Source organism: Uloborus diversus, chromosome 6 (genome assembly GCF_026930045.1).
Source record: "Uloborus diversus isolate 005 chromosome 6, Udiv.v.3.1, whole genome shotgun sequence".
NCBI lineage: Eukaryota > Metazoa > Arthropoda > Arachnida > Araneae > Uloboridae > Uloborus > Uloborus diversus.
Window position 1 is genome coordinate 168,020,370 of NC_072736.1, and position 23,040 is coordinate 168,043,409.

The 23,040-nt window shown below is 32.9% G+C and overlaps 1 protein-coding gene across 1 annotated transcript; it reads right to left on the reverse strand.

Annotated features, from left to right (window-relative positions):
* Positions 1-873: 873 nt before the first annotated feature.
* On the reverse strand, positions 874-23,032 carry LOC129225107 (U6 snRNA-associated Sm-like protein LSm3). The gene is made up of 4 exons (XM_054859666.1): positions 22,829-23,032; positions 22,599-22,706; positions 13,610-13,705; positions 874-1,008 (listed from the first exon to the last, which is right to left on the reverse strand). The coding sequence occupies exons 1-4, from the start codon at positions 22,847-22,849 to the stop codon at positions 925-927; spliced, it is 309 nt and encodes a 102-aa protein (XP_054715641.1). The 5' UTR covers positions 22,850-23,032; the 3' UTR covers positions 874-924.
* Positions 23,033-23,040: the final 8 nt, after the last annotated feature.

Consider the following 23,040-nt stretch of genomic DNA (forward strand, 5'->3'; position numbering starts at 1 on the left):
AATTATTTTTAAAATTAAAAATAAATAAATAAAAGAAATGATTAATCAAGTTGGAACTAAAACAAATTAATCAATCAATTATAGTTCTAGTCCGCCAAACATAAATAATTTTCAAAAGCAGATAAAACAAATGTGCAGAAACACTGCAGACACGTGTTTCTGCCCCCCCCCCCCCTTACAAGGAACGTCTTTTTCAGTGCATAACATGTGAGCTAAATGTAAAGACATTCGACAAAAAAATCTGACTTTTGTCGGATGCCTTTAAATCTACGAGCTTCTATTTTGTGCATTGAAAAAGGAATTCCTTGTAACGCCAAAACACGTGTCTGCAGAGTTCCTGCACTGTGCTTTTAATGTTGTTTTACTTTTTTTTATATTTTTTACAACTAATTTTTGTTTGTAACAAAAATCCATTTTTAATATAAAAATTCCATATTTTCTACACTTACCTTTTTTGCGTAATTTTTAATAAATAAGTTTTATTAACTTTGGGGAGATTAAAATAAAGATTTATTCCATTGAAGCATTACAAACTTCATTATTCTCAAAATTTAAATTTGACTTATAAATTTTAATTGTAAATGATTGCAGAATATAACGTTGCTCTTTTTTTTTATAAATTTTAGTATCTGTCTTGGACAATATTCAATTTTTTGCAACTACTCGGTATTGGCCGAGTATCTGATCAGAATTTGGCCGAGTACCGCGCGAGTAGTTACCGAGTACTCGGTACGTCTCTAGTACTCATTATGTGAATTTCCTTTAAACCTGCAAAACTATATTCAAAAAATTTTCCTTATTATTTTGCATTTAAATATCATTTAAAAGACTTCAAAAATGCATTATCATAAATAAATAAAAAGACAAAAGTGATGATCATGTTTTAATTATGAATATACAAAAAATATATGAAATAGATGTTTACTACATTCCTCCTCTTACTGGTGGCGATACAAGTATGACACCATCACCTCTAACAAACAGCATGGGAACTGTTCTTTTTGTTGTCTGAAAGGAATGAAAAATACTCAATTGTATTGCAAGTGAAAATCATTCAACGTGCATAATATATTGAAACTAGAGTTCTTGATTTTTTTGACATTTAAAAAAGTACATTAAAAAAGTCAGATTGGAGGAGAAAAAAAAGTTTAAACACACTACTAAGATGTTGGACGTTAATTATGTTACATTTATAAATATTCATGATATTTAAAACATATTTGAAGCTATTTTCATGGCATTAATTATTTTTTAAGAGTTAATGATTCATTTCCTCAAATAATGTAGTTTTTTGACTGAGTAAAAATTAAACGCTTCATTGCATTGTAAATTAAAGAAGTTTTTCTAATCCTCATAAATCACTCACTGGCAACAATAGCTGCACATCTCAAAAATGTGAAAAAAACAACAAAAGCCCTAATAATTGTTAATTTAAAAATCTGAATAAAATGCTCCTTCTTTCCATAAAACTTGCATAAAAGCAATTTACATAACTGGTGCATAGTAGTGCTTAAATGATACAATAAACACCAGGTAATTAAACCAACTTCTTTAATGAATCAAATCCTAAAAGACGGAACAAAACCCAGCTTTAACATTAAAAAAATTGGCGGATATTTGAATCAAACACGGTGCTTAAATGAATTGAGCGTATGTGACTCGCCATTTCCCAAATATGCGGTGAATCAGCGCAATCTTTTTTTCTTTGCCTTCTGATAGCCACAATATGTCTATTTGAGAGATATTCTCACCAATTCATTTTTAAAAGCTAAGTGTAAACTAAATGTTAAAGTATTTACTCCAGGGTTGGCAAAAACCCGGGCTTTTTTAAAAAAGCCCATGGACCCAGGGTTTTTTGGGTTTTTTTAAATAAAACCCAAAAAAACCCAACTAAAGCTGGGTTTTTTAAAAAGAAATGTGGGTTTTTTTTGTGTTTTTTTAGGGAAAGGTGGGGTACTCATATTGTAGCATAAGTATATGGACAAAGCACAAAAATTGTCTTGATAAAAAAAGCTGGAAAATTCAGCGTTTTCTGAAGAATGGTATAAAAGACGACAAAATTCAAGAATGGTGAAGTTTCAGATTTTTTTAGTTTCCATGATTACCAACAGTTAAGGCAAAGTTACTTCTCGAGTGATAAAATCTATTGTTTATTTGTTCGTTTTTAATTTCAACATTTTTTTTTTGTATTTTACTTTATTGTATTTCATTTTGTTATGCAAAACTACTGTAGAACCTCAATTAGTTTAAATCCCTTTTTACTGAATTCCAGCTTAATCGAGACATTTCTTTGAATTTTATGTTGCCTGTTTTTCTATTTCTGTGTACAGAGTAAGAAATAGTAAACTTTTTCGTTAGATAATGAAACTACTGTACATCCTATTCTGTTTTCTGTCCGATCATTTGTAAAACCTGTTAATTTCTAAAAAATATACCTTGTTTATTCGAGTTTTGTGACGTGTTGGTTTGCAGAAAATAATTCACATGAGAGCCTTTTAGCTAAAGTAGTATCCTGTGTACAATCTGCAAATATTGAGAAAATCTGACGTGACAGGACTTAGTCAAGATAATTTGAGTTCCTTATTGACCAGTTGAAGGAAAAAAGTTAAATATATTTATTTAAAATCTTTGAAGCATTTTTTAATGCCCTTAAGAGTTAAGAAATACTATTAAAGTTCAAAATTCATTTTTTATGTCCATTGCCTATTGTGAAGAAGAAATAAAAAAGAAGTTTAAATTGTAAAAGTATTTAAATTAATTATTTTTAAAAAAAAAGTTCTCAGAAAATTTAAAAAAACCCAAAAGTAGGCTAAATAATGGGTTTTTTTAAATGGGTTTTTTCAAAAAAACCCATTGGGTCCAATCCGGCCAACCCTGATTTACTCACTTGTTTTTCTTTATTAATGAATAAGCAGTTAATCTTGTCCCTTTAAAGGACGCTTGTTTCAAATCGCGCATCGGAAAGCAATGTGTAAACAACGGATCGACTGGGAACGAAGTGTTCATCAGGAAGAAGGATGTGACGTCAGAGCACGAGCAGATGTGTGACGTAATTACCCCATAAAATGCTTGGGTTCATCAATAGATCTATTTCAAACAAATCTAAGAAAGTTCTTCTGCCTTTATATAGGAGTTTAGTAAGACCTCATTTGGAGTATGCTGTTCAGTTTTGGTCGCCTTATCTGAAGAGAGATATTTTCGTATTGGAAAGGGTTCAAAGAAGGGTAACTAAATTAGTAAGGGGACTCTCAGATTTAGATTATGATACCAGACTTAATAGGCTTAACATGTATGGCCTGGAGCAAAGGAGAGTCAGAGGGGACATGATTCAGTTATTTAAATTTATCAAAATGAAAGATGTAAATGGATTAAATTTATGCGGGGAAAGCAGGACGAGGGGTCATTGTTTTAAGCTATTTCAATCTCAGGCTAACTTGGAAATCAGGAAAAACTACTACTTTAGCAGGGTCGTGGGCACTCGGAATAGCTTACCGGAAGAGGCGGTAAGGAGCAAGGGAGTGGATAGCTTTAAGAGGGCCATTGATCTTCATTGGGGACTAATTAACTGACTAGGACTAGCCTAGCTGGGCCCAGAGCCTGTTGCTGGTCGTCACATTTGTATTTGTATTTGTAATCTCCCGATGGTTTGGAGCAGATCGAATGTTCTGGAAGGATCCAGATGGCTCTTACGTAAACATATACGGAGTGACGTGCCGTGGAGTGACGTGAAGGATAGGATATAAGCGGAAGGAATGAGAAGGAAATCACTTCTGCTCACGTTTCTCATTTTTCGAATGAGGATAGTCGTCTTTTTTTTATAAGATCGTTCGCTTTTGAAGCGGCGTCCTGAACTTAGGAAATGGCTGTTAGGATTTCTCTATGAGATTTGGGGACTAAAATTTTTTGAAACATTTTAGAATAATTATCGTTAGGGTGTTAAATATTTTTTTGGAAAGATGTTCTTTTGGAACATGAAGATTGATTTGAGTGGTGTTGAAATCCCTCATATTTGTTTATACCATTTACAGAACAGGGCCGATCCTAGCAGGTGTGCAGGTTGTGCACCGCACAAGGGCGGCCAAAGCAAGGGGCGGCCGCGGGCCGCATCATATAGTTCTTATAATCAAGCAAAATTCATCAAGAATTTGTCACAAGATAACTTATAATAAATCGAATAAATATGCTGAATTTTAAACGTTCAATTATCAAAGTACGTAAGTATCAATTTCCCGACAGCATAGCATAGTTTAAAAAAAATAGAATGTTAGGGAACATTTTGTTGGTTCATTGTCCATTAATATCTGCTCTTTACACACATGCTTCATTTGGTTGCAAAATTTGTGACAGAACCGTTAATCAGGCATGGATACAGGGGAGGAGAAGTGAGGGAAATGGCCCCCCTCCTGAAGCATGAAAGGATGCCTTCTAAAAGGAGCACTGAGGGCGGCCACTAATGTTTACCTCCCCCCCCCCAACGTTTATAGACCTAAACAATGAAGACATATTTTATTTATATATAAAAAAAGAAGCTATACTGATTAGATACTCTCGCAAGCATTTCAAACAACAAATTCAGTGTTCAATAATCGTGGATGCGTGGAGAGAAAGTGGAAAATTGCGACTCCCCTGGGAGTCAAACATATTTGAAAAATTTTGTAATTTTCCCCCTTTACGGTAATTTTTTCTAATTAAGATCCCGAATGAACTGCCCGGTTTCTGATCAGGTAGGAGGACAGGGCTCTTGCACCGGGAAGCAAATTTAAATGTGGCTCCAAAAGGGTGCCATGACCTCCTTGACGAGACTAAAGAAGGCTTAAAATTGCGTTTCTAGGACTTAAATTTCGGAAACTTTCGCTGGTTGAACCACCGATCTTAAGGACCCAATTAAGTCTCTGATTCACTCCTTCCACCTTAAATTAATCAAACACAGCCTAAAAATGTTGGTTCTAAAATCCAAAATGTGTTTTCAGAGGACAGCTTTTTCTAATGTCATCAAAAATTGCTTAATGACATTTTTCGGATTTCTTTTTCGAAATTTTTGCGATGGAGGGCACCGAAATCCATTCCCAAACATTACTACCAAAGACAGTCTCAATTAGCGTCTTTAGAGAGGCCTCTAATCCCACCCCCTCTCACTTAACGTACTGAAAAAAAAAATAAAATTGCGTTTTTCAAACATCAGTTTCAAGAACTTTCGGAGAAGGAGCCCGGACCCCCTTTTCTCCAACCCTATCACTATACACCTCGAAATTTCGTTTTTAGACGGTTCCGTGGAGCCACAGAACCCTTCCTGCCTAAACTAGCCTGAAATCGACTTCAGTTTCAAAAAACAATTCGTGAGGGCACACTGAACCCGCGCCCGCTCTTAGTTTCAGCGTTCTCAAACAATGCCTAAAATATGATTTTGGGACTTCATTTCAAAGAAATTCCGGATTCGAACTGCCTGGCTTATGTTACTTTTTACGGCGCTAGTGCATACCCATCAATGGTCGAGGTGAGGTGGACAAAAGTAAATACAGTAAAACCTGTAAAGTTGACCACCCTTGTAAGTTGACCACCTGTCTATGTTGACCGCTTTTGTCAGGAACGGAATTAGTCCTATCTCATATAATGCAGGAAAACCTCTGTAACTTGACCACCTCTCTATCTTGACCACCTGTCTATCTTGACCACTAATGTTCGCCAAATTTGGTTTGGAGTACTGTAAAAAACCCTTTGTAAGTTGACCACTTGGTTTATTTTTTTTTTTACTTTCTTCAGCAAATTATTTTATTTTATTATTTATTTATTTATTATTATTATTTTTTTCCATAGCTTTCTAAGAATGCTTTTAATGCTTTGATGACAGAACAGCATTTTACTAACTAAACAGCAGCATAAAGCTTAATGCTGCTCTTTATTCTCCAAACTTGTTTTTCATTTGTTGTTCTATTTGAGATTGCTTTTTGTACTCTGTTCAATGAAAATAGGTGTCAGTAGAAAAGTTTGACAACGCAGGAATTGTGCTAAAAAGAGATCTTGTACATTTTGATTCCCCTGCAACAAAATATGTAGGCCCTCTCCCTCGTGACCAGCAGTGTCTATTAGTAAAGTAAATAAGTCTTAGTGCTAGTTTTTTTTTCTATTTTTTCTTCAATTTCTAGGGCCGTTAGCCCCTTTAAGGACGCGGGCCTATCGCACTGCGGGTACGCAGATCTGGGCTTGCTAATGAGTAAAGTTACATGTTTCTGGTGCAAGGGATAAGAGATAGGATATTTTGATTTTGCCTTTATGAACTGGGAGATTCGAGCTTGTTGCTCTTTGTGCTATAAGTTTTACATAAAAAGGCTTCAAAAAGAAAGTTAGCTGAACTTGAGATTAATAAAAAGTATGAAATATTAAAATTAACTGAAAATGGAAAAAGCCAGAGAATATTAGCTGGCATATATGGAATTTATAAAACTAAAGTGTCTAATATAGTTATGAACAAGGAAAAACTAACAAAATTATTTCAATAGTATTTTTAATTATTGTTTCACTTTCAATAATGTTAAACAATAAAAGTGAGTTGAACAGAAAGAGTAAGGGTGAATTCCTCAAAAAATGAATACATGGTGCAAGAAATGACCAAAACAAAAAGTAAAATAAAATAAATTATTACCGCCCTTTATAAGTTGATCACCTGTCTAAGTTGACCGCCAAAGTACTGCACCGCGAGTGGTCAACTTACACAGGTTTCACTGTAGTTGTATTTTTTAGATATTAATATCGAAAAATATCCGAAAGATCCACCGAAGCTTCCCAGTTTTGTTAACGTCACCAAAGATAATATATAATTGCACTTTTAGAAATATCCGCTTGGGAGCTCTAAAACCCTTCCTTCCCAAAAATAGCCCATGATGGATTTCAGTTCCGAAAAATATTTCGGTTCAGAACATTTTCACGTTACCCCTATCGTTTTCAAATATAGCCAACAATGGGTTTTTGAAACAATAGTGCCGAGAAACACCCGGAGCAAGGCCGCCAGATCCCCTACCGTAAGCAAAGACAGCCTAAATTTGCGTTTTAAACTTCAATTTTGAAAACTTTCGATGGGAGACGATTGAATCTCCCTCCCTCTAGCAACATCAACAAAGGTAAACCAAAATGGCGTGTTTCAAACTTTAGTTTCGAAAAATTTTCGGGAAGAGCGCAAACCTTCCTAAGCTACGCTCACCAAAAATAACTTCGAGTTGATTTCAATTTTAAAAGAAATTTAGGAAAGAGCTCCAACATTACTTTCCTCTGAAGTCTCGAAAAAGTTCCTAAAATTGCGATATTTGACGTCAATTTCAAAAATTTCTCCATGCACCTTGCCATCTCTTTTGTCCTTGCAACCGAACACAAGGAAAGATGAACTAAAATTATTTTTCATACGCCATTTCGATAATTTTCTCGGAGCAATCCCCCCTTCTCCATCCTTCCACTGATGTCACCGAAGACAGACTATAAAATGCGTTTTTACGACTAGAAAATTTTGGCATCTATAACTTTCTTAAAAGATATAAATTGTACCTAAGGAGTTTCTTACTATAAAACTTTTCTTCCTTCTTATAAGTTCATCATTCTTCTGCTTTCTTTTTTTTTTTTTTTAATTAGAACTTGGTATAGAAATTTGACGAAAAATTTATATGGACGTTAAAGATTAGTCAAAATATGCAAATTACTCTTGAGGGGCGGCACATTAGGTCTTTGCACACGGGCGGCCGACACCCTAGGATCGGCCCTGTTACAGAAGTTTTTATGTTTTACAGTTGTTAATTATTAGTTTTATAAATAAAATGATTTAGCTTTTCAATTTGAGTTCTGACATTTCATTCACTAGATAGCTACAGAAATGTGTAATAGAAAGGCATCTGCTAAACCTTACGAGTTTACCTTCGTTACAGAAGTTAGACACGAATTGTTAGGTCAACACCTTCAAAGTGTTTTTTTTTTTGTAAATAGTGAAAAGAAAGAAGCAGAAAGTAGCACTCTTTTAATGAGTTTTCTCGAACCAGTGAGACAGAGACATATTGGGATGGCAGGACTTCTGCACTCTAGGCTTTGTAACTAGTAGCATTAACATTGGAGCAACAAAGTGCAAATTCTGAGAACTATAGACAGCTTTATGACAATCAAAAAAAGTGTGTCTAAATTAATTACCACCTATTTTTAGCAATCAACTGGCATATACAGTTTTTTAAGCACATAAGTTAAAATTTGAACTTTGTAATTGCTTTTTTAAATAGTTTTGATACATCTTCTTTGACTAAAAATTAAATAAAGTTCTTTAAAACATATGCTGAATTCCTCGTTAAAAAAATAAATACACACTTTTGCTTTAATGAAACAAACATGATTCACGTAAGCTGAGGTCACTGTGTAATCAAAAATTACATCATTAAAATTTCATAATTTAGAAGAAACATTTTCAAAATTTTACTGTACAATATAAAGCCTACCGTATTTTCCTGAGTATTATCCGCGGGCGACCTATAATCCGCAGGTCCTAAAATCGGCCTGAAGAAAAAAGAGCTTCGTATAATCCGTGGCGGCGTATAATCTGGGGATAATACTATGTAAAAAGATAAAGTTTGAATTTAACATACGATTTGAGCAACTAAACTAAAAACGTGAAAAAGTAATTACTTTGAAGAAATAATCAAAATTAATCTGAGATATAATCTAAAATATGATGATTTCTTCTTGAAATTTTGATTATAGTACGCTAATTTCTTGAAAAACAAAGAGTCAAGACAAATGAGCAAAAGGTCTAATCTTGTGCAAATGGCTACCTATTTCACTGCAATCTTTCTTACTTTACATGACCTGAATCGCCAAGAGGAACATTCAAGCAATGTAAAACAACCAACATACAGGCAGGCAGCGAAGAAGAACATGCATGCTTCGTAAAATAAACAACATTCAGTCGGCGTACGGTATGGATCGGTGAATCCGACTGTAAAAATATTGAGGTTCAATACGTTGGTGTTAAGGGGGAAAAAAAACACAGATAATCCGCACCTCATAAACTTTGCCTTTTTTAGCAGATAATCCGAGGATTATACGCAGGAAAATACGGTATTGTTTTTGCCATTATTTTTAATTGTATGTTTTTCATTTAGACAACAAAACCCAATCAATAAACATAATATCGTCAATACTATTGCATACTGTATAGTTTAGGGCAAACTTGACCTGGTAGCCTCGTAATGCTATGATTAGGATCTGCGTGACCTTTACAAGGCTGCCAGGTTAGGTTAGGTTAGTCTCAACATCTCAACTATAGTATTTGAGAGTATTTCAGTTGAAAGTAGTAATGTGTAAAACTTTGATTTTCTCAAATGTTTTTTTTTTTTTATAACTGCAAATATTATTGATGGTGAACAATATGCTCAAAGTTCCACAAAATTTTTGAAGTAGCAACGGTCTGAAACACTGCTTTTCAATATCAGAAACATATTTCAGATGATTATAATATCAGGGCTCCCAACACATTTTAGCCATAGAAAAGGGTAAAAGAGGACCACTTTGAATCAAAAAGGGGACCAAAGAGGACCAGTTAGGATTAAAAAGAGGACCTTGGGAGGACCATTCATAGTTAAACCCAGGGTAGCACCAAAAGGCAAATTAGCTGCCTGGCAATAAATACATGAAGATAATTCGTTAATTAACCAAAATAATGATCTTTAATGATAAATCCTTATCACCTTCTGTACATCTGAACTTCTTATCCATTGAATTATATTATTCACACAAACATTTGGATGGGGGGGGGGGAGGAGTGACAAGCAAGCATGTGACTAACCATCTTCCAGAGTAACTTTAATTGTAAAATAAATTTTCTACTACTTAGGTAAAAACTGGCTAGTTAAAAATAATCACCCAAGTGACCGATCAATCAGTGCATACCTAATAAAGACCTTTTAGTTACAGTTATTACTGTAAACACCTTAGTACATAGTAGTTTACAAAATTTTTCACATAACCAGTTTAAAGAGAATTCATTTTGATATAAGGTAACGCAAAACAAGAAGATATAGTTTGGAGGCCAGGAGGTCCCCCTCCCCCTCCACAGCCCTTGGTTTTTACACATATTTCCAGCCAAAATATGGTAAGTTTATATACATATGAGAGTTTATGACCAAACACCAAAGCAGGAGGTAATTTCTGGCTATGCTACTAACTGACTAAGTTCAAAAATATTAGAGGTTTGCAAATCATTTATTAGTATGCTAAGTATCCAAATCATTTCTTCATATGTATGTATTAGTTGTTCGGGCACCAAAAAAATATTGTAACTGTCTTCAAGTACATATAAAAATTAGTGAGAAAGAAAATTTTTTTATTAAAGTCACCATACCTAAAAATATACAAATGCTGCTTAAGCGATAAATACACTGAATGTAAATTTGAGCCTGCTTTTACTGGATAACTTAATGTAAAAATGTGTAAGTTTAGGTTCATAGAGCTATATTTTCAAATTGAAAATAGTCATTATGAATACTTAAAAAAATAGGAATACAAAGATTTTTAGTTTTTAAAAATAAAATTAAATAAAAAAATTTGAGGTAGCACATGTCAAAACAGCTTCCAATTTTAAAAAATATTAAAATAATTACAACATGCAAAAGGATTGAAATCTTGCGCAAGAGAATCAAGTTTTCGCAAAGTATGTTCACTGTTGGCATAATTTCAAAAAAAAAAAAAAAATATATATATATATATATATATATATATATATATATATATATATATATATATATATATATATATATATATATATATATATATATTCTCTAAAACTAAACATGACTAAAATTGAACATAAAATATGCTAGTCTAGGATAGCAGATGTGAAAATAACATTCGATTGCGCAAAATATCAAAATATGTACAAGATGCAAAAAGATTGAAATCTCAAAGACAAGAAGCAATTCCTCGCGAAGTTCGAGTAAGTGCAATGCTGCTATGGTTCCAAAAATAAGAAAGTTTATTATCTATTAAAATTAAACAAAAAATAAGCTATTCTATGATGGCGTACGTCAAAATAACTTCCGATTGCCAAAAATATCATAACATTAACAAGATGCAAAAAGATCGCGAAGTGCGAGTAAGTTCAATGTTGCCATGGTTTCGAAAAAAAAAAGTAGTTTATTACCTATTAAAATTAAACAAAAAATAAGCTAATCTATGGTGGCGTATGCCAAAATAACTTCCGATTGCCAAAAATATCAAAATATTGACAAGATGCAAAAAGATTGAAATCTCAAACACGACAAGCAATTTTCCGTTAAGTGCGAGTAAGTTCAATGTTGCCATGGTTTTGAAAAAAAAGTAGTCTCTTATCTATTAAAATTAAGCAAAAATAAGCTAATCTACGGTGGAGTGTGTCAAAATAACTTCTGACTGACAAAAATATCAAATTATTAACAAGATGCAAAAAGATTGAAATCTCAAACACGACAAGCACTTTCCGCGAAGTGCGAGAAAGTTCAATGATGCTATGGTACCAAAAATATAAAAATTGATTGTCTATTAAAATTAACCAAAAAATAAGCTAATCTAAGGAGGTGTTATGTCAAAATAACTTCCGATTGCCAAAAATATCATAACATTAACAAGATGCAAAAAGATCGCGAAGTGCGAGTAAGTTCAATGTTGCCATGGTTTCGGAAAAAAAGTAGTCTCTTATATATTAAAATTAAACAAAAAATAAGCTAATCTATGGTGGATTGTGTCAAAATAACTTCTGATTGCCAAAAATATCAAAATATTTACAAGATGCAAAGAGATTGAAATCCCAAAACCCAGCAAGCAATTTAGTCCAAGAAAGTTTGATGTTATCATGGTTCCGAAAAAAAGTTTATTATCTACTGTAATTAAACATAAAATAAGCTAATCTAAGTTAATGAATGTTAAAGTAACTTCTGATTGTCAAAAACATCAAAATATTAACAAGATGCAAAAAGATTGAACTCGCAAACACAGGAAGTAATTTTTCGCGATGCTACATATCGAACACAAGTTCAGAAAATTGCACTGATGAAACATTCTTGATTTTTTTCAAGTGCGTACGAACCCGTGAAAAATATCGGTAGCAAAATGCTTTGATTTCACGTCATAACTCTTCCCCCAAACTTCTCCATTTGCTAGATTTCCATAAGAGGAGTAATGACGTAAATCTGAAGCGAAATAATACCAGAAAGTCAAGTTCAATAGAAAAACGGCGCCGCGGCAGCGTGTTCGGGCTTAAAGTAAGTCCGCACACAGTATTTTTTAATGTAATGAAAATTTTTAAAATCTGATTTTTTAGTAAAAACAATACAAAAGCGGACTAAACGGACCAAAATGTTAAAAAGCGGTCTAAAGCGGACTTTACCCTAAAAAACGGACTTTGGCGGGAAAAGCGGACCATTTGGGAGCACTGTAATATTGATCTCTATTTTTAATGAGTGAATGAAATACAGGACTTGCTTTTATGAGGTTCCAGATTTAACAAGGAAAATGTTCTTTTGTCATAGTGATAATGTTACAAAATGTATTAGAATGTACTTTGTTAACAAGTAAATTTTCTAACTTTCTTTGGGTTTAACATTGGGAATAATTATGAAAGCATGAAATAATTATAGAAATAACATGAAAACTTTTTGAAAATTTAAAAAAAAAAAAAAAAAAAAAAACAGTATCTAACTATTTTAAAATTGTGATGTGCAAGAGAGGGTCATGACTTAGGAAAAAAAACATTGTTAAAATATGTAGGTTGTGGCAGGGTAGGATTTTTGGTGTGACATGTCAAAAACTAGTTGAAAACTTAGATTGTAGTAATGATTGCATTAATTTTTTTTTTGCAGCTAAAAGATAAACTAGAAACAAAAGTTGTTTCAGAAAAAAACAAGCATCTGGAGCAGGCAAATATCTTACCATATTTTAAAGTGAATTAGTTTCAAAAAAAAAAAAGAAAAAAAGAAAAGGTATAAGAATAATTACTTTGTATTGAAAATTTGAAAAGGAAAATTAAATTTTAGTTTCGCTATTTAAATGTATTCCTATAATAATGTTCTTAATTAATATACTGTCAGCATATGATTTCAATTGGTGCTATTATTGTTTCTCGCATGTTCGAAAATGACCTCTAAAAGTGACCAACTTCCTTCAACAACCCCTTTTTTTATGGAGCTGAGAATGGTTTCTTTAGAGAAGTTTCATTGTACTGTATTATAAAAATCTGTTTTTTTTTTTTTTTTTTGACGAAATCAATAGATTTTTCGTTCCCCTATATTTTACGCCAGCGCTATAACTAAGGAAAACTCCAAAATACGACTTTTTATCTTGATTAAAATGTTAAGTTGTATTGTTGTATTTGTATGGGAGTATAACGAAAATGTTTTTTTTTTTTTCTTGGAGGGAGATTTCAGAAAGTTTTGCAAGAATTGTGCAATTCCGTTCTAATGGCAATTCTGCAATCCTGTCACTTTAAAAATTCAGAAAAAAAACTTCTTGAGAAAAATAGCATAAATAATCCTATAATAAGCTTAGCTATATTTTTTATTAATTAATTCTTTTTTTTTCAAATATGGTACTTTAATAAAATGCACCAAATTCTTACCCTATAAACTTCTTCATATGTTTCTTCATCTATTTCTATTGTGGTTACAGTTTCTTCAACATCACCAAGAACCATATTTAGATGCTGGTCATAAGCCTGCAAGAACATGCATTAATTGATTACAAGTTTCTAAAGTTAGGTTTCAAATATCTTTAGGAGTATAAGGTTGTTGGAATATATCTGAAACAACATAAAAAATAATGCCGATTTTAAAGCAGAAGAAATATCCAATTGATGCAATCAAATAAAAGCATTTTTATTCTAAAAAAATACATCTGTATTTCTGCTCAATGTGCTTGGCATTGTGTGTTATTAAAGAAATAATGAGAAATATAGTAAAACAAAAGCAGATGCTAAAAGATTACTGCACAATTACAGCAAAATGCTAATACAGTATACTCTCGTTATCACGAAGTCGGAGGGACAGTAAAAAAAATTCGAGATATCAAGTTTTTGGGATAACAAGGTCATAATCATAATAAAATGATATTCTAAAAATTAGTCACGACAATTAAAAATAAGTGGAAACATATAATGAAAAATGAGAAAAAGTCCTAACACAGTAAAAAAAATTTTAATTTTTAAAATGAGTGAAACATTATAGAGAAAAAAGAATGCTCTAGCAAAGTAGCAAAATAAAGTCATTTTATTTGTTATTTTAGTAATTTATCTATTTATTAACATTATTTTAATTGCCCCTCATGCCATGTAAAATTAACCAAAAAAAGAGTGGTTCGGATGTTTGCATCTTTGCACTTTTGATGCATTAACGAAAGCATACAAAATATTTTTGGAGAATCCTAATTGGTTGGCGTAGGAAAAGCGGTGGCACTTTTAGGTGCAGAGAATGGAGACATAGGGCAGGGTTTTGCATTTCCTGTCAAGAATGTGTGCCTGAAATTTTGATTTCATGCTCTTTTTTCGGCAGGGTTGGCAAAAACCGGGGTTTTTTTTTATAAAGCCCATGGACCCAGGTTTTTTTTAAATAAAACCCAACTAAAGCTGGGTTTTTTAAAAGAAATGTGGTTTTTTTTTTGTCCTTTTTTAGGGAAAATGTGGGGTACATATAGGGTTAATTCCATATGTGACAGACATTACATCAGACAACTATTTTTCTTAGTTTCAGGTACCAAATATTAAAATATGTTAATAAATTTTGGTGTACTAAGACATTTTTATGCCCTTATTACATACAAATAAAAAAAAATATTTTGTTGAATTAAATATTTGAGTTATAAAGTAATAAAGCACTGTGACAGACATTACAAAAAATGGACATGGAAATGAGTCGATGCCTTGTTGTTAACCAATTGCTCTGAATTGATTTATGTTATGGGTTTAAAAAAAAAGTTGTTAGTAAACAAAGAATGTTTTCTACAATATTTAAGTGAAAAAAGTAAAAATTTCAAAAAAGGGTTTTTTTAAAAAATATTTCAACTGTGTGACAGACATTACAAGATTTTGTGACAGACATTACACGTGCAAAATTTTTATTTGAATTTCTATCAGTAAATGAAAAATATTTATTTCTTATGACAATAAATGTTACAAATTGAATACTTAAATGATTTGGAAGACGAAAAAGTGTTAAAGTACATTATTAAAGTTTGTAAAACCCACGAGAGTTGACCAAAGTTGGAGCAACTGTGGTCGCTACTATTTGTGTTTTATTATACCAAACAGCATGGTCTTCTGACTCAAATTTAAATAGTCCTTTTATTTTGGCTGGCATGAGACACTTTATTTGGTACTGTTCTCCCTCTGTTTTAATTATTATACCATTAAACTTTTCATTGTCATATGTTGCATTGACCCACTGACCGCATTGAAATTCTTCACTACCTGAAGGTAATGGTATTAAAGAACTTTCCACGCATTCTCCAGTTTTAAAATTAAAAATTATTCCCTTTTTGCTGTCTGATATTGAACTATAAAATATTTTCCCTTCACAGCAAGAACGGAAACAGTGTGCTTTCCTGGTATTTGGAATTCCCTTGATTTCTTCATCATCTATTCTCCACAAATTATCCCAATCTGCTTTCAGTGGTTGAATGTTTTTTTCTGACCTGAACAATACATTTATTCCAGGACAAACCCTTTTTGCTGCTTCAGCAAATTCAAAAGCAGTTCTTGGGTCGATCGTCCTAGCTCTACTAGCCTCTTTACACGTTGGTTTATGGTTCCACCAATGCCATCGATGCAACCTTTACCATGGGAGGTGGCTGAAAAATGCCACGCTGTTGAAAGTTTACTCTGAGTCATAGCGTAAATGGTGTACTTTTGTTTAAAATGTTGTGATGTACCATTAGATATAAATTCAACATGCTTCCTTTTAAACTGGGGGAGTTTTTGAGAAAACCGTTCCAATATTACGTCATTAACCGTTATGACAGCATATTTGTCATGATTAAGATAGTCGGACACAACAACATAGGGTTCAGAACTTACATTAGCACTCTCCGGTGTTTCTCGATAATATAACATAGTTGTGTAAATTGTGGTTGATGTGCTTTCCCAATGAGCTGACTGAATTTCATCTTGATAGACATGGGCATAGTTTTCACTAAAATCAACATGAAATAAAAGTGTGCCATAAGGTATATTCGATTTAAGGTTTTCCAAATATTTTGATTGTTTGCGCTTTTGTATCTGTCTGATTATATCATCTGTCTGTCTTTGTATTGATCTATTGTATTGATTTTACTCGAGATCATCTTCCAGTTCTAAGCAGAAAATAATGCTCATAAAACTTGAAACACTCACAGTATGAGGCCTAATGAGTTGTATTGAGCTGTTTACTAAAACTGTTCTGTTGTTGCCAAAATCAACTTAGAAATTGTTACAATTTGATGCTTGTATATTTAAATAAACTATTGTGACAGACATTACACATGTGACAGACATTACATATGTGACAGACATTACAAATTTAAAAACCCTCTATAAAATTGAATCTTTTAGGTTTTTTAAAATTAACTACATGGACATGTTTCTTTTAACACAGAATAAGAGGAAATATAAATAAAAGTATAAGATATAAACCTATAATTGTTAAAACTTAAAAAAATTATGTTTTTTGTGACAGACATTACAGGTCTCAGAATGATTATTCTAAAACCTTTAAAAAATTCAAAAACATTTTTTATCAATAACTTTGATGTTTTTCAAGTGCTCATGAATCACTTTTCTTGACTAATAAAACTTTTGAAAGGGATCCATTTCAAATTTTTAATTTAAAGAAAAATCAAAGTTGTGAAAATAAAGCTTGTAGTTTCGGTCACAGAATTGACTCTAAAAAACACTTCATAAAAAATATTAAGATATAATAATAGTAGTGAATTTTATTAATTTCAAAAAATTTGTTTTATTTCCTACACATTATGATCCAAAACTAAAAGTTTTAATGAAATTTAAAAATTAGCAACTATGTCCACATATTCATGGAATTAACCATAGCATATTGTAGCGTAAGTATATAGACAAAGGGAAAAATTGTCTAGGGGTAAAAAAAGCTGGAAAACTAGTTAAAATTCAGCGTTTTCCGAAGAAAAGTATAAAAGACGACGAAACCCAAGAATGGTGAAGTTTCAGATTTTTTAGTTTCCATGATTACCAACAGTTAAGGCAAAGTTACTTCTCTAGTAATAAAATCTATAGTTCGTTTTTAATTACATTTTTTTTTTTTTGCATTTTACTTTATTGTATTTCATTTTGTTATGCAAAACTACTGTAGAACCTCAAGTAGTTTTAAAATCCTTTTTTTTACTGAATTCCAGCTTAATCAAGACATTTCTTTGAATTTTATAATGCCTGTTTTTCTATTTCTGTGTACAGAGTAACAAATATTAAACTTTTTCGTAAGATAATGAAAATACTGTACATCCTATTCTGTTTTCTGTCCCACCATTTGTAAGCCTGTTAGTTTCTAAAAAATATACCTTGTTTATTCGAGATTTGTGAGGTGTTGGTTTGCAGAAAATATAATTCACATGAAAGCCTTTTAGCTAGAGTAGTTTACTCTGTACACTCTACAAATATTGAGAAAATCACACGTGACAGGACTTAGTCAAGATAATTTGAGTTATTTATTGACCAGCTAAAGAAAGAAGTTAAATATATTTATTTAAAATCTTTAAAGTGTTTTTTTAATGCCATTAAAGTTCAAAATTCATTTTTTTATGTCCATTGTCTGTGGTGAAGACCAAATAAAAATAAGTTTAAATTGTAAAAATATTTAAATTAATTAATTTTTTAAAAAACTTCTCAGAAAATTTTTAAAAAAAAACCCAAAAGTGGGCTAAATACAGTAAACTCCCGATTATCCGCGGAATAGGGTGGCATGATAACCACGGATAAGCGAAACCGCGGATAATACGAATAATAGGTAAAAAACGATACTTAGTGTATGCAATAGATAAAAAAATATTAATAACACTCACACATTCATTCAAATTATAACTAAAAACATTGCTACATTGCATCTACTAACATTGAATAAAAAAAATATGTGTAAAATCTAAAAGTGAACAACAACACAATCACAAGTTTCAAAAAAAAAAAAAAAAAACAGTGAAAGGACCCGCGGATAATCCGAGCCGCGGATAACCCGACCGCCGATAATCGGGAGTTTACTGTAATGGATTTTTTTAAATGGGTTTTTTTCAAAAAAACCCATTGGGTCCAATCCGGCCAACCCTGCTTTTCGGCAGTAAGACCAAGTACTAAACGAATTAAACTCTCCTTTCATACTCCAGTATGAAACAATTCTGATTTTGGGATCCCTATTCATGGAAAACATCTTGTTTCTGAGTGAACAATGCTTGAAGTACTTGCAGAACAAATTTGGTCAAATGATTTTACGTTGCAGAACATCACAATGTATTCTGCTTTGGGGGCAACCGACTATCGGGAAAATTCGTGACCCTCTTTTACTTTAATTATTTAGCTGTTACTCTACAGTCAGACCAGGTAAAAGTATATTGCAAAGTGAATATTTCTTGCTTTAGCATCCGTTTAAAAGGGTTGGGCTAAATTCAGGGAAATTTTCAAGTTTTTTAAGTATCTCCCCCCCCCCCCCAAGAACTATTTGGGCAAAACTTTCGGGAATTGTGTCATGTGTATAAGTTGACCGCCTAACTTTTAACCTCATTTTTTGTACTAAATTTCTTGAATTATACGAAAGTATCTACAGTAACTGTAGCTCTTGGCAAAACTACATCAAGCAATCAAAAGGTGAAAATAATACTTTTAATCATGAAGGGGTCCCTAGGCCGAGTTAGCCTATTTGGTAATCAAACCCTGCTTGACTCGTGAGATTGAGAAAATGAAGCCCTAAGCAACGTTTGTAGAAGAAATACTGAAATACATAACAATTGCAAGGTAGAATATAAAGATATATCGGAACTGATGTGATATACCCCACCCTTGGCGACTTTTTCCTGTTGGCGCCAAGAAAGCGTCGCCAAGAAAACGATGTATGACGACATATGTCATACATCGTTCTTAGCGATGCTTTTTTAGCGCCAACAGGAAAAAATCAGATAAAAAAACATGATCAAAGCACTTCAGAACACAATATGTATAAAAACAACATAAAAGCACAACAAAAAACATCACGAATATATGCTTCAAAAATGTACAGGGCCGGGGTTTTTTGTAAACATATTAAAATACAATGAAATAAATTATTGTATTAATTACAAGTCGAAATGAATGCATTCATTTTTTTTTCATCATTTCTCCGAGATACGAGCCCTCGGTCTCATAGTACTTTCGTAATGAGACCTCGGCCCTGCCTCGGTCTCATTACGAAAGTACTATGAGACCTCTGGCTCGCCAGTTATCCCTCCGACTGTTAATATACATTACAGTCGGAGTATGGTCACAGTTATGTATACTACAAGAACCCCTCAAGGATTTGTAAAAACAAAGAATTTTGGAAGTGAGAGGTTTTTTTTGAATTCTAAAATAAAGAACTTACCTTTTTATATGGTATAAATATTCACACTCAGTCTAAAACAATACATCATATGACAATGGCACGTTACAGATACACACCACGTTGGAGTTAACTTTTAATTAACCTTCAAGTTTGAAGAAACTGGCATTTTCTAATGTTTTTACTTCAAAACATAACTACTGAATTTAAACTAACACAAAATAAGCATTCCTGTAAGGTATATTGCACGAAACAACACCACGTCGTAAAATCCCCCTAAGAGCGGAACATATGTGCACCTACCTCCACGGACACACGTGCGAAAAGAATTAGTTCACATCTGTACTTCCCAGGTATATTCTGCAGGGTTACTAGGGCTACCGGAAAAAGTTTTATCGCCAACGTTGGCGATTTTCGAAATGAGCTAAAAATTCTATCCTCGCCAAGGGGGGGGGGGGGGTATATCACATCTGTACCGATAAATCTATAGTCTCAGCTTTTACTTTCATTTACATTAGTCAGGCCAGTTAAGGTTTTCCTATGGAACCACTCAGGGGTGTGCACAGTAGAGACGTACCGAGTAGCACTTTGGCCGAGTACCGAGTATTCGGCCTTTCACCACTCGGCCGAGTACCGAGTTATCGAGTTCCAATTATGTTTTAAGAAGAACCGCCGACACTTACGTGATGAATTTCGAACTTATTGGAATAGTAGTATAGACCTCCATGTCTATATAATAGTTTTTAAAACTAAATTCCAGCTGAAATTTAGTTGCGCATTATGTAAAAGATTTTGTGTCAAAAATTTTATAAAAAGGTAATTTTCAAAATTAAAAATAAATAAATAAATAATAAGTATGATTAATCAAGTTGGAATTAAAACAAATTATATCAATCTATTTTAGTTCTAGTCGGGGGTGTGCACAGAAATTTTGGGGCCCGTGTCGCAAATGACTTTTCTGGGTCCCCCTCCATATTGTTTACCTCTATATTTCATGCCTAGTTAAAAAAATATTGGGCCCCCTACAGGCTCAGCCCAACAGGTGCCCCTTCTCCCCCCCCTCCTGTTCATGGCCCTGGCTCTAGTCCGCCAAACATAATAATATAAAATTTCATATTTTTTACACTGCTCCATTTTTAATAAATAAGTTTTATTAACTTTGCGGACATTAAAAAGATTTACTCCATTGAAGCATAACAAACTTCATTATACTCAAAATTTAAATTTGACTTGTAAATGATTGCAGTATATGGTTGCACTCCTTTATTAATTCTTAAATCTGCCTTAACAATACAGTAGAAGACCATTATAACGCACACCTTGGGACTAGAGCTTTTGCGTTACACAGGTTTTGGCGTTATATAGGTCGTTTCACAAATTTTGAAACTAATATTCAGAATATATCTATATATTAGCACTTCAGAGTGGGTTTTATCAGCAATGAGTAGTAAAGCACTAATTATAGAATTAGTTATTCACAAATAAATATGTTTCACAATCAAATGAAAGTGAATTATCTTGTACTTCTGGTAGCTTCATGTTTTGCGTAACAGCTGCATTTTCAAGAGTCATCTGATATTTTCTTTTTACTATGAATAATAATTTTCATTTAAAAGCTTTGAATTATGATGGGAAGGTAAAAAACTGTTTCCAAATTTAATTTGCCTAACAATTTTTATGTTTGCAATGCAAAACAGAGGGATTTTTTAAACTTCAAAACCTATTGTTTACTTCCGAAAAGTTGTGCTGTTTATAGAGAATTGCGTTATATAGATCGGCGTTATAAAGGTATTCTACTGTATTCCATTTTTTACAACTACTCGGTATTGGCTGAGTATCTGATCAAAATTTGGCCGAATAACCCAGCACTCGGCAAATTGGCCGAGTACCGAGTAGTTACCGGGTACTCGGTACGTCTCTAGAGCACAGAAATTTTGGGGCCAGGCACAAATGACTTTTACGGATCCCCCCTCCATATTGTTTACCCCTATATTTCACCCCTCAGTTTAAAAATATTGGGCCCCTTTAGGCTCGGGGCCAGGGTGTCCCTTCTCCCTTCCTGTGCATGCACCTGGAACCACTCTACACCAGAATTCGGGGATATTTCGATAATTGGGAATCTGGCGATCTTTCTTCATTGGCGTCAAGTTTTGGCTCCAGCGCGAGAGGTATTTTTCTTTGCAAATCAAAACAAAGAAATCGGAAACATCTATTCACATAGGGTTACTATAAATCAGCAGGGTTACCAAAATAAAATTATTTATGCCAAAAATGAGACGACCGTGACAGATTCCCAATTATCGAAATATCCCCAGAATTCACTTCTATAAAAATAAAGACATGTTATAATTTCTAATTTACATACATAGGTGAGAAGAGTTGAAAGAGGTTTAGAGGGCAATTGTAATGACTAATACAAATACAAATGTGACGACCAGCAACAGGCTCTGGGCCCAGCTAGACTGGTCCTAGTCAATTTACAATCCCCAGTGAAGATCAATGGCCCTCTTAAAACTGTCTACTCCTTTGCTCATTACCACCTCTTCCGGTAAGCTATTCCAAGGTTCCACAACCCTGCTAAAATAATAATTTTTCCTAATATCCATGTTAGCCTGAGATTTAAATAGCTTAAAACAATGACCCCTTGTCCTGTTTTCAGTGCTAAACTTCAGCCCCGTAACATCTTTCGTTTTAATAAATTTAAACAACTGAATCATGTCCCCTCGGTCTCTTCTTTGCTCAAGACTGTACATTTTTAGCCTTCTAAGCCTGGAATCATAATCTAAGTGGGAAAGTCCACTTATTAGCCTTGTAGCCCGCCTTTGAACCCTTTCCAATACATTAATGTCTTTCTTAAGATAAGGAGACCAAAAGTATACTTACAGCAAAAATATTTATGGAACTGAATTAACATTCGAGTATGTTTATATTACTTGATGCTAAATAAAACAGTTTTCTCGGAACAACTAAGTTATTTTAAAAGGAACAAACCATATTTATGCCTTAGACGTGTGTTGGAAACAAAACTAAAATAACCAAACAATTACGTACATGCAGTCTCCCACGAAGTTCTCTTTCATTTCTCATTTTAACATAAATTCTTTCATCTAAACTAAGTCTTATTAGGTCCAGAGGTTCTTCAACAGCATTCGCAGCTCCCTAGGAAAAAATTCTAAATTAAGTTAAACAATTTCAAACTCAAAATAATGGAAGAGAAAAAAATCATTTTCAAAACTTTCACTGCAAATCATCTAAGATAAAGTAAAATGTCAATGAATCACCTGTTCATTATCATCTGCCATTATTTTAATATAACTAATTTAAATTGACTTGAAAACCGGGAAAATCAAAACAAATGCAAGTTTCCAAAATTGTTGCCATTCTTTTTAGGAAAGGTATTTATTTATTTCTGTTCACAAAGGCTTAAACAACAGCGATTCATTTAAACAATATTTTCATCCAATTAGGCAGTAATTAACAAAACTTAGGCGTT